A 12,389-nucleotide genomic window follows, 5' to 3' on the forward strand; every position below is an offset into this window, starting at 1 on the left:
CAATGGGCCCAGGGGAGAAGCCAGGGATACACCTGATGAGTCACCAGGAGTTACTCATGTGACCCTGGACTCCATCTTATTCCTGTAAATTTCCACAAGCAGCATGGGAAAGGCCAAGGGACACAGAAGGCAGCTGCACCACATTCATTTTGTCTTCACTTCTCAGTCACTCTTTTAGTCTTCAGCCTTCACATACCTCTGGATCAACTCATCTAACTGAAGCTATGAAACAAAGGACTGAGGCCCATCCAGGTACTGGACGTACACCAGAGGGATTCTACATGCCTGGAAACTCCGCAATCCTAATGAAAACCTTATATAAATGGACTTTCCAATCATTTGTATGTATGTGATTGCTTTAATCATTTAACATTTCTCTTATAGTTTGTTTCTTTCCTTTTATAATAAACCTTTAGTTTTAGTTACTAAAGGATTGGCTGGCAGCGTGGTATTGTGGGTATGAGCCAAACATATATTGATCTAGTAATGTGGCTGACCCTTTGGGGTCAGGAGAACCTTTTTGGTAAAGAGCACAGAGTTTAAATAACTGGTCTCTTTACTGGACCTCGTGGCTGATTGGGAGCCAGAGACTGACATGCACAGAAGGGGGCTGTGTGTATATTTTGTTTTAGCTTCTTGATAACCAGTGTGGGGAATCAGAAGCACTGTTTGTGGCTGGTTGGAAAGTCTGACTTCAGTGTCACCCACCAGTGCTGGGAGAATCTGCTCTCCTTTTGCAGCCTGCCCTGACCTTGGCATTTTCAGGTGGCTACCATAGGCATGGATGGGTCACATGTGTGCTTCACCTTCCCCGCTAGATGCAAGGGCAGTTACCGGGGAGAGGGGCAGTGGAGCAGTGGCTCAGACACTGACTTTTTTCACTTCCCGTTCAGATTGCAGTTTCTAGGGCAGTGGTTTTCAACCTTTTTTCATTTGTGGACATAGTCTGCGGCCCTCCAGGGATTTGTGGCACACAGGTTGAAAACCACGGCTCTAGAGGGAGAAAAGGGTGAGAGGTGAGATACCCTCCTGTCATATTTATGGGGATAACTGTAATGTCAGTTAATGTAAGGAGCTCAGACACTGAACTTTCTCACTGGCCAGTTCTGATCGCAGCGTCTCTAGAGGGAGAAAAGGGTGAGAGGTGAGATTTCGTTCTGTCATGTTTATGGTGAAGTTCCTATTATTGTTTTGTGCAGCTGGGCTGTCGTTATGAAATAGAGAAACAAATAGACGGACACATGGAGAGACACAGATGGGTCCCTGCAAAGGTCCCTGCACTCCCATCCTAGGCCAAACTCCTGATCATGGGGATGATACCTACCCCCTGGTCCCAGTGAGGCATGGGAACAGATCCCTGTAAGGCCAGGTTAGTAGGAGGTGCCCAGCTAAGAACATGGTGGAGGTGCCTTTCTTTAGCTGGGTGCTCAGCCAGGGAGGGGGGTGTGGATGGACCTTGAAGGCATCACACGTGGAGTTCGTCCACTGGGTGTGTCAGCCTGGGATACAAACACTGCAGGAAATGGAGGTAGCGTCATGTCTGACAGTCACTTCTGAGCACAGCCTGAGCTAGACCATCTGTGCCCCAGTGCGAGCAGCGTCTCAGGGCAGCCGTGCAAATCCTGAGTGTGTGTGTTTTGTTACAGCACTCCTAGCCAGACCGCACAGCCGTGCAGCTGGGCAGAGAATTCCCTACAAGGCCCGTGAAACACGACAGTGACAGTTAATTGGTCTGATTTGTTAGTGTTTGGAAATGAGCCCAACATAGCTTTCTGTAGTCACATAGACACATTGTACATACAGCTCGAAATGAGATAATCCCTGTCACCTAAACATGGGCTCAATGCGCATCCTGTATCTATTCAAACCACAAATTAACCAGTTCAAACCTGGTGCTGACAGTGTGGGAAGGTGACAGTTCTAAATACACAACGTCCAGTTCCAACTTTCACAAGTAAAAAGCACGGCTCCTTTCTGCTTCTTTGAATTACCTGCTTCCGTCCTCACTGAAAAATAATTTTAATAGACATTTCCCCTTCCCACTTCTTCCTATACTTGCAAATTTCTACATAAAGTTCACAGCACTTCAAGGGAGAAAAGTCCTCTGGGGAGTACTTTAAAAGGTGACTTGGGGGTTTGCATGCTGGTACTGATTACATTAAACAAAAAATGAGTATTCAGCTCCCTATAAACACAGAGATCACTGAAGGCCAATTTCTGCCCTTTGAGACCAGAGAAAAAACTCCAGCTGAGCACTTACACTGCAGTAGCCCTGTTCCTGTAGCAGGATCTCAGGCTGAGCCAATCTTAGTGTAGATAAGGTAACTGTTAACCTTTCCGTTTGCAGAGCCACTACTTTGCCCACCCACAGCTCTTACTTACTTAGACGGGGAAAAGAGGGGATCCATGCACAGACTGGGGGGCAGAACTGGGCCCTAAGAAGCCCCTTCTCTCCTCCTACTTTGCTTTCTAGTTTTCCTGCAAGCAGCCAAGTTACACATGTCGGAGCTCCAAGCCCAGCTCACTGAGCCTCACGTTTGTGTTTCAGCTGGAGCAGGGCTGACCCCACGGAATAGCTCAGAGTCACATTCCAGCGGGTGCCTTGGTGAGAGCCGAAGGGGTGAAACCACTTGACGCTTCTCGGTTCAAATGTGAAGTCATAATTTATTCAGCTCCCCCTTCACCCTCAGCCCAGCTCCCACTGCCTGAAACTCCTCTGGACATTAAAAAAAATCCTTAATCCCTATCTCTCTGCTTTTGGTTTTGGTTTTAAATCTCTGTCTGTCTGTCTCTCTCTCACCAAGCCTCTCCCTTGTTACTTTACCTTTCGCTCTGTGTTGCCTCCAGAAGCAGTAACTGGCCAGGGCAATGGGAACAGCCAGGAGAGCCAGGATCACACCCCGAGCCACAATCCCGGGACTGACCCTCGGGAAAAACAGCTCTGCAAGAGAAAGTGTCATTGACTAGTTGGAAGCAAACACGTGCAGGATGAAGGCAGGACACTCGACAATGGGGACACGGCCAGTTACAAGAATCTCACAGGGAAATACACAGTGAGATGTGGCTCCTTTGTGTTTTATTATTAAGCCAATGAAAGTCCAAGCTTTAGTCTTCTTACTGACTATGGTTAACTCATGGGAGGAGGTGTGTTGGGGACAGGAAGGGGGCAGGGTGGAGCTCTGCTATGCTGCATCCATCTTCATCCTCCAACTGCCTATGTCCAAGCGAGCCTGTGTTCCCTCACTTCCCTAGGCTGCTCTGACTGATCCCAAGGCTGCAGCCAGTGCAGACTGGCTCTCAGGATCAGAGCTGTGACCAGCTTCCTGACAACCCGACTCCCTGAGCTCAGCTACATGACAGAAGAAGAATCACTCTTGACAAGAAACTGACAAGACCTGCCATCTTGCCCAGCTGCCTTCCAAGACCTCGGATCCAGGCTCTCGGGGGAAGCTGCTAAGAAACCATCGCAGCCTCTTGCCTGCATTGGTGAGGATAATGGCTTTTGCAGCTAAAATATCCTGGACTGTTGGTTTGGGGGCTCATTTTATATGTTTATAAGTATAGGAATTAAAGCCTTTCTGTCATTATCGAACGAGAGTCATGTCAATTCCTGAGCAGACGAATAGCAGATCCCAGTCTGGGAGTTAACGCATTGACTAGTTGGAAGCAAACACTTGCAGGATAAAGGCAGGACACTCGACAATGGTGACCAGGACAGTTACAAGAATCTCATAGGGAAATACACAGTGAGATGTGACTCCCTTGTGCTTTATTATATTAAGCCAATGAAAGTCCAAGCTTTAGTCTTTTTACTGACTATGGTTAATTCATGGGAGGGGGCGTGAGGCGGGAGGGTGGAGCTCAACTATGCTGCATCTCTCTTCATCTGCCCCGGCCTACGTCCAAGCGAGCCAGCATTCCCTCACTTCCCTAGACTGCTCTGACTTTCCCCAAGGCTGCAGCCGGTGCAGACTGGCCCTCAGGATCAGAGCTGTGACCAGCTTCCTGACACCCCGACTCCCCTGAGCTCAGATAGGCTCAGCTACATGAGAGAGTCTGTCCCCAAATATGTGAATGAAGGATTTTAATAAAATCTTGGGCCTGGAAATTCAGAGTAAAAATTCCTCCAGATTCTTGTTTCTTGAGTCCCAGAGCAATGGCTGACTAGAGAGTCCTTTGTTAAGTGATCAGTGTGGTGTATTGAAACTGTGTAAAAATTACAAGCTGACACCTCAAATCCAGCGGGGATTCCTGCTCTTGCTTGCAGGCGAAGGGGCTCTGTAGGGAGCGTGTATCTGGGTCCTCTGCAGTCAGTCTGCAAAGAGCCAGCCTAGAGCAAGGTGGGCTGAGTGAACAGCTCTGAAAGTAGCTAGATTTGTCGCTGGTCCCTTTGACAGTTATTTTGTGGCTAGTACATTTAAAAAATAGTCAGATCTAACTACAAAATCCCCATATTGGCAACATTCTGTGGCACGGTTCAGAGCCCTCCTCAAGCCTGCAAACAGGACCTAGAAAACCCAACCCCAACCCCCATTCCTCAACTGACATCTTGCAAATCCAGCATAGTCCTCACTGCACTGCAGGAACAAAGGAGAATTCCCTCCCCCTCCCCCCAGAGAAGAGATGATCACTGGATACGGAGCTGCTCTGAGAATCTGGCCAAAGGTGTCCCAGCCTGCAAAGTCCTAAACACCCTCAGCTCCTGCTGGAGTCACAGAGCATTGAGGCTGCTCAGGATTTACAAGAAGCGCTCGGCACCTTGAAGGTTCAGGCCAATAATGAGAAGATACAATTTTAAATACCCTCCACCACTGTCTGCACCATCTCAGTCTAGCCACGTGCGGCTTGGCCGGGCACTGACCTGCTATGGAAATCTCTGACTGCCTCTCCTGGTTGAGTCGGGGATTTCTGACACAGCAGGACACTTTCTGGTTGGGCTCCTCTGTTAGAACAATGGTAGCCTCTGTTTGAAACAGGCCATTGGCCTCTTGGGATATGTTTTCAGAGGCTGATGGTAAGAGCTGCCCCTGGAGATCTCTCCACAGCACCTCGGGCTTTGGGAACCATCCAGACGATCGACACACAACCCAGATCCCTCCGTCCTGATATCCCTCCACAGAGATGGCAGGAGCAGAGCCCAAACCTACAAAAGAAATTAATGAACTTGTGATTAACCTGCAGTGCCCAGTAATGAGACAAAAGTTTTTACACTATTATCAAAAGCCATTTCCTATTAAACTAATAACTGACTGTGAGCCCCTGGCTGTGGTCAGATTCCAATTTGATACTTTGCACTACTTCATTTAAACCAGTGTGTGTGTGTGTGTAGACAAGCCTTAAATTAATTCACTAGCAAAACACTTTGTTACTGGGGAGGTCAGGTTGCCTTGGCAGTGCCTCCTTCCCTTCCAGAGCACAGAAGTTGGCAACAGCAAATTTGACTTCTCTGAGAGCCAGGAAACACCCCCATGTCCATAAAATCCAGACATTAGATAAGAAGGAAATGCAAGGTGAAGGCAATGCCTCCCACACCAGAACACACTTTTATTGATGAGCTAAACTGAAATAAAATTATCTTAATCTGAAAGAAGAGGCTTCACTTTACCAAAGATGTGAATTCAAACTGATCCGGTTATTTTGGTTGCAGCTGCTGTGCAGAGAAGACCTGAAGCTGCTTGGAAATTTCACACAGAGTTCAGGCTGCCAGGTGATATTGTCTCCTGCTCTTACAGAGTGCTGAGATCAGCAAAACTCAGACCCCTGAAAAGCAGGAAATCCATAGTGAAGGTAAACACCTCAACAACCTTAACTCTGCCCCCTTGGAGCTGGCAGTAACCACTGGGAATTGGCTGCATGCACTAAGGCTACTCTCATGGGATTCAGTGTAGCTGTAATAGCCAGTGGAGGGATTATTCGAAGCACACTGGCAGAGCTGTCCCTGTGACATGCGGATATGTGCAGGTGTACCAGGAGGGATCAATCATGCCTCATTTCAGCTCTGTGTTGTGCAGGTTGTGTCAGTAGCAGCGCACAGACTTCTTGCCATGGGGATTGTCAGCAGCCTGGTGTCAGAGATGGTTGGTGAGGGGTCAGTGAAGGCACCGTCCCAGAAGGAATCCTCAGGGCAAGGGCGATGGGGTGGGAACATTTTAGAAGCTGGGGGTGGTTTGCGTGGAGCAGGCTCAATGTTTCAGTGTAGTCCAAGTGTTCACTGCACCTGACCTGAACCTCATGGCACAGCTGGTTACAGAACTAGCTGCACCTCTGCCCCCTTTCTGCTCTCTCTGGCAGCACCTTCAGGGTCAGGCCTCCTGCCTCTCCCTGCCCTGGGGTGGGGAATTCCTCAGTTTTCCCACTCTGAGACCAGGCTCTGGGCTACAGCACCTTGTGTATCAACCACTGTTACCCTGTGGGTGCCAGACCTGAGCTGAGATCAATCCCAGCTGTGACATCAGTGTGGGGGGATCAGCCATTGTTCTGCCCCAGGTGTGCTTAAAAACTGTTGTGATAAGCACATGTTAATGTCTCGGGACTGTCTAGGGGTGTTTGTGTATCTCATTAACCCCTTGCTCTAACCACCTCAAATTTGGGCCACTAACCCTACCCCAGACTCCAATGGGTCACAGCAATTTTCAAGACAATCGGAGTATGTGCCTGGATTTCAGAGCCTTAGAAAAACTGACTGTTAAACAACAAACTAGAATCAGCCTTATCCAGAGTAGAGTTACCGACCTATCATAACAAAAAAAATTGTGTATCTCGCCATGAACCCTCTGACTGCACTTATTACCCTGTGTAACACATTAAAACATCAGAACAAGTTACTGACCTGAAACATGCAGTTCCAATAAAGTGTCTTCATAAGAGACACTGGACTGAAAAAAACACTTGTACTGCCCATCGTCTGAGGGCCGGATATTGTGTATTCTCAAGGAAACACTCCCATTGGTGATGTCGTCTTTCAAAAGCTCAGTTCTTCCTCGATATTCCGGCATCTGCTCTCCATACTGATCCTGCCCATCACGGTACAGGTGCACGACTGCAGAGAACCGGGATCGGAACCATCTCAGCTCCATGCTCTCAGCGCTCATCCTGGGGGAGAGGTGGCAGGGCAGGACGGCCTCCCCGCCTAGGGAGGCGGTGATTGGATGGTCAGGTCCTGTCACTGTGAACTGTGCTGTGAAATGTGCAGTGATAAATGGAAATTAAATCGGCGAGGGGCTGGGGGTGGCATGAATTCAGCAGCAAGACTCACAGTAAGAGAGCGCCCTGCGTTAGAAGTGAGCACCACGTACCCATGCAGTGCCCCAGACATGTCTGTGAGTGCAGAGAGTCACAGGCTTGGGGTAACTGCACCTCTGACCTCCTCTGTGGTCTGCTCAAGGATTGTCCCCTCAGGCCTCTAGTTATCACCTGTCTCTGGGCAGGGACCCACGTCCTTCTTCCGCCACACAGGGGTTTAGGATTGCAGCTCCCTGCAATTCACTGTGGTTTTCCCAGCAAGCCAAAGTCCACCACCTGCGCTTTGCATTCTCTCCCAGGGCTATGAACACTGTGTGCCAGCAGTTACCAGTAACCAAACAGCTCTTCCACAGCAGAGAACATTTAAGGACAAAAGCCTGACAGTGGAGACGTACCATAAACCAATCAAAGGTCTGAACGCATGTTACGTTTATACCAAAGGGATTTCTCATCTGGCACATGGGACTCTCTGATACGTTCCTAAAGTCTTTCAAACCGTTAGTTCTCTAAAGGCAGTGGGCCACCACCTCCGCAAGTGTCGTAGAGCGTAATTGAATTTGGGGTCGAATTTGTGTCCCTCCACAAGAGCTGGAACATGAATGGCCTCCGGGGCTATCCCATAATGCCCCGTTGTGACTGTCTGGACAAAGCCTCTGCTGTTATGGGGGCCTGGGATACCCCAACTTTTTGGGGCTCCCAACTCACCCCAGCAGGGATGGTGTTAGAGGCTGGAGGTGCAGCAGATCATCAGCCCTGGGCGATGGCTTTATAGGAAATCAGAGGTCAGATAATGGAGAGAGAGCCCAGGGCTGTGACAGAAAGCCTGGGGACAGTAATGGGGCCAGGACCGTGTCTTGGTGCAGAGACACAGCATTCAGAGAGACAGAGAGAGCTGGTTAAATTAGCAGGCTGGAAACCCAGCAGGGGGGACCAGGCCTGAGTAGCTGTGAAGTCAGCCTGGGGGTGGAAGGGTCACTCCACGCCTTCAGTCAAGGGCACAGAATGAAGAAGCCCCAAATGTTTCACACCTCTGCTCGTGAGGGTTAGTTCTCTTGGTTAGCCAGACTTGTGGTTGTCACTTGGTAACTCAGAGATTTTGTGGCTGCAAGTTCTCAGGCTCTGGTCAGTTCAAATCCGGTGTGTTTTATGTCCAAAATAGTTTGTTCTCTTGTGATTCTGGGACCTGGTCCAACCAGAGCTGATAGGATGGTTCTCCCCAGGCCTGACAACTGTGTGTCTAGGAATCTGTTCCTGTCCCAGCTGTAAATCTGCCCCATGGTTGCTGTGTAAATCCACAAGGGGTTGGGTATCAGACCCCATGACATGAGGCATCGATTACAATCCTGAGCACACAAAGACACACATAGCACATATCCTATTTATAAGACACACTGATAACGTTCATTCAGTAGTCCCCAAAATAACAGAACACAGAGCTCATGTGAATGTTACACACTGTCCTAGATCTGTCTGCAAACTTCTCATGGGCCCCATGGTGAAAGCTGCAGATACACTAAGGACATGTCACCCAGAGCTCACAGGTGAATGTCAGACACTGTCCCTGTTATCTCTGAATAGGGCTTGAAACGTCACGGGCACCCTGGGGATAATGATAGGCTGGGGGCCTGGCCATTGTGGCACTCTGATCACAGGGCAGAGATTCAGCCAGGAGACACAGAGAGAGCTGGTTAAATTGGCAGGATGGGAACCACAGAAGGAGTGAATCACAGAGCCAGAGTAGCTGTGAAGTCAGCCCTGGGGGTGGAGAGGGTCACTCTAAGGCCTTCACCAAGGGCACAGAATGACGAAGCAGCAAATATCCTCACACCCTCATTGTGAGATGACGTTTAGCTCTGAGCCCTACTCAGACGTGTCCAGTGCAGTGTGAATGACTGGTGCGTTGTTCTTCATAACCAGAGCCTGGGATTCAGGACTTATTTGTGGCTGAAGAGTCTGATCTGTGACTTAGCCTGCCCAGCAGTGCAGGGTATAGGAATTGGATAGTGGCCCTTTAAATGGTTTGTGAGCCCTGTAGTGGTGCTCACCATGTTCCATGTTTTAGAAGCCATACCATTCAGAGCAGCGGCATGTGTGTGTAGCTACACCTGACAACGTTGTGTGTAGCTAGTAACCATGGTTCCTGGGGACCCAGCTGTGCCCTGTGGTGTCTCCACGTGGCCGGTTGCTGTGTAAAGAGCAAAGCCACAGCAGGCGGGTGGAGCAGAGGCGGGTTATCAGACCAGGCCGTGACGCGAGGGGGACGGTGATGACCAGCAATAGCACCGGGCAGCAAACCCAGCGAGGGCCGGAGCTCCTACCTGACGCCAGCCTGTGAGCCTGCAGAGCGAGGCAGAGAGCGAGGTAGCCGGGCAGAGCGGAGCTCACTGTGCAGCCGGGGGAGAACGAGGGAACCTTCCCCCTCATCGCAGCTTGGCCTGGGGAAGAGGAGAAATAACAAACCAGACGGCGAGTGAGTGTGACGCAGGGACAGGGACACGGGCAGTGGGGAGGAGATAAGCTGTGCGTGGGGAGTGGGACAGGCTGTGGGGGGAGATTCAGACAAACAGGCTTCGTCTGCACCAGCTCTGAGCTGGGGTTCCATGGTGCAGTGGGTAAAATGCCACAGCCCGTGGCAGCCTGTCCACACAAGTGCTTGCACCATGGCGACCATCTGTGGCCTTGCATCAATGGCAGCAATGCCGGGCACAGGAAGGGACAAAGCCAGTGTAGCAAGGCCTGAGAGTGCAGGGCCAGGGCTGGAAGTGGAGGGGCCATTTTCAATATTAAATATAAAAGTATTGTTTGGGTGAAGAGGCCCCACTTGCCATTCACACCTGTCCCAGGTGAGGGCTCTCTGGGGATCTCCCTACCAGCAGATCAGGTCAATGACTCACCCTCATTGTCTGCAGCACTGGTGCAAGGGCAGGGGTGAATTCTGCACTCCTGGGATCTGCACCATCCAAACCACTCTGACAGACACAGAGCTTCAGATAAAGTGACAGAGTCACTCGGCTCACGCTGCACCCAGGGGTGCGACCCCTGCCAGGCTGGGTGGGGGTGTAAAAGCCTCCCACAACCAGACTGAGTCTGTAACTTCCCCTAGACAGGGCCAGCAGCCAGGGCCAGTGTTGCCCTGGAGTGGCCAGCATTGGCCAGAGAGGGAGCCTGACCAGGGCTCCAGGGCACAGACTCCCCCCCCCCCTCTCCCAAGTGACTCCCACTGACGGAGCTGGGGGAGGTAAAGCCCCTCCTGCCCTGGCAGAACCCGTAGGGTGGGCGGCCGTGGTAACGGCACCTGCCCTCCCTCGGGCAATGGCCCTGCAGCCTCCGGTGGGGCTGGGAGGGATTCACTGAATCTGGACCAAGGTTTTTCCTCTTCTCACTTTTCACCCCCTCCCTCTGGAACGTCACTTTAGTGACGCGGGTTCAGCGTTGTGGGCCCAGCATCACAGCGCCAACTTCCAGGTGCCTCAGAGACCGCAGGGAGTCACAAAGCCTGAGGTAGGTGCCCAGGGTCCTGTACAATGGACAGGGCGGGGGAGGTGCCTCAGGCTGCCATTCATCCATTCACAAAAGCCAGCAGGCTAAGGGGGGAGCTGCTGGTGCCTGAGCTGGCCCAGGGGAGGTGCCAGCCAGAGGGGAGCGTGCTAAGCCCCGCCCCTCTCTCAGACAGAGGCACCTCGGTCTGGGCTGCAGGGAGGTGCCCGGCTCTGGTAGCGACCCACAGCTGGGAACTGGCTTTGGAGCTGGGCACTTACACCATGTGTGCAAGACACTGGGGAAAGGCGGAGGTGCCCTTCCCTCCTAGCCTTTTGGCCCAGTCGTTAGCGCACGCGCCTGCGGTGTGGCAGGCCCCTGGTTCAAGTCCCCCTCTGCCTAAGGGGGAGAAGGGCTCTGAACAGGGATCTGCCATCTTGCACTGGAGTGCCTGAACCACTGGGCTACGGGGTATCTGCTTTAGGGCTCCCTCAGTCTGTCCTGTTGAAGCCGTTTCACTGTGTATAAATAATGAGAGAATCCCTGGAGCCAGGGACTGGATCCTGGGTCTCCCCCACCCTGGATGAGAGGCTTTGACCACTAGGTCACACAATCATCCTCCAGTTTGTGTTCTCTCTCATTTGGGCCAGAGAAAGCGAGCACCCACACGCACGAGAATAACTCAATAGCCTGGCGCGTTGCACACTTACCCAGGCTGTGACAGACCCAGGATCCACTCCCCTGACTCCAGTAACTCTAATTATTTATCCTCAGAGCAACAGGAGAGAATGAGGAAGCCCCACATCAGCACATCCCACACCTCAGTGGTTAAGGGCCTTACCTAAGAGGGGCTAGATCCCAGGTCAAATCCCTTCTACCCCTCAGGAACAGGGGGAATTTGAAGGGGGTTCTCCCACTAGCCATGTGAGGACCCAAACCACTGGGCTAAAGGTTAGGAGAAAAGGCCTCTGCTTTTTGTGGACAATTCTCTGAGGTGCCAATCCAGCAGGTGGCTGAAGGCCTGTCTTTGTCATCCCCTGGTTTGTGAAGGCTCTGGGCTCAGTTGGAGATAGGCTGGCATGTGGATGCTCAGAGGGAGGCAGCCGTGCACATTCCCAGAGGCAGAAACATGGGCATTGAGGGAACTTTTATTGCAAAAACTTAGGTGCTGAGTGAGTTCAGGCCCCTACAGGTTCAGCTGGAGTTTTGTGCATCTCAGTGGAGCCTAAAACTGGGACTTAGGTGATTAATCCCCAGGCTAAAGCACTTAACTCCTTTTGTGCAGCCAGGCCTTTATCACTAAGGGAGGGGGGAAGAAACACACATGCAGGCACAAGGCACATCAGCATAACATCACCTAAGGAAATTTACAAATGGACATTGCTTGCCAATTACATCTGATATTATTAAATAAAGCAGATGAGAGAACAAGCCCTGTGTCGGCATCCCCGTCTGTGTTCCAATGAGCAGAGAGATCTCTGAATTTGCATGGACATTTCCACAGCCATGTGTAATTTCAGGGGAAGGAGGTGCCAGTTTATTCCTGAGATCGCCAGGAATGAGGCCCTTTGGCAGTAACAGCTCATCTAGAGCCGTGGTTCTCAACCAGGGGCATGCAGAGGTCTTCCAGGGGGTACAGCAACTCAACGAGATATTTGCTAGTTTTACAA

The 12,389-nt window shown here is 51.1% G+C and overlaps 1 protein-coding gene across 1 annotated transcript in view; it reads right to left on the reverse strand.

Moving 5' to 3' along the window:
* Positions 1 to 9,674, reverse strand: part of LOC137146688 (butyrophilin subfamily 1 member A1-like) — a 69,915-nt gene extending 60,241 nt beyond the window's left edge. Inside the window, exons 1-5 of the mRNA XM_067538178.1 lie at positions 9,561 to 9,674; positions 6,830 to 7,177; positions 4,862 to 5,143; positions 2,825 to 2,941; positions 1,083 to 1,121 (exon numbers count right to left, since the gene is read on the reverse strand). Of these exons, the coding sequence (XP_067394279.1) occupies positions 1,083 to 1,121; positions 2,825 to 2,941; positions 4,862 to 5,143; positions 6,830 to 7,177; positions 9,561 to 9,666 (892 nt within the window). The 5' untranslated portion in view covers positions 9,667 to 9,674. The remainder of the gene's footprint in view (positions 1 to 1,082; positions 1,122 to 2,824; positions 2,942 to 4,861; positions 5,144 to 6,829; positions 7,178 to 9,560) is intronic.
* Positions 9,675 to 12,389: the final 2,715 nt, after the last annotated feature.

Source organism: Emydura macquarii, unplaced genomic scaffold (genome assembly GCF_026122565.2).
Source record: "Emydura macquarii macquarii isolate MOO-44397 ecotype Brisbane River unplaced genomic scaffold, CSIRO-AGI_Emac_v2 contig_462, whole genome shotgun sequence".
Classification (NCBI taxonomy): domain Eukaryota; kingdom Metazoa; phylum Chordata; order Testudines; family Chelidae; genus Emydura; species Emydura macquarii.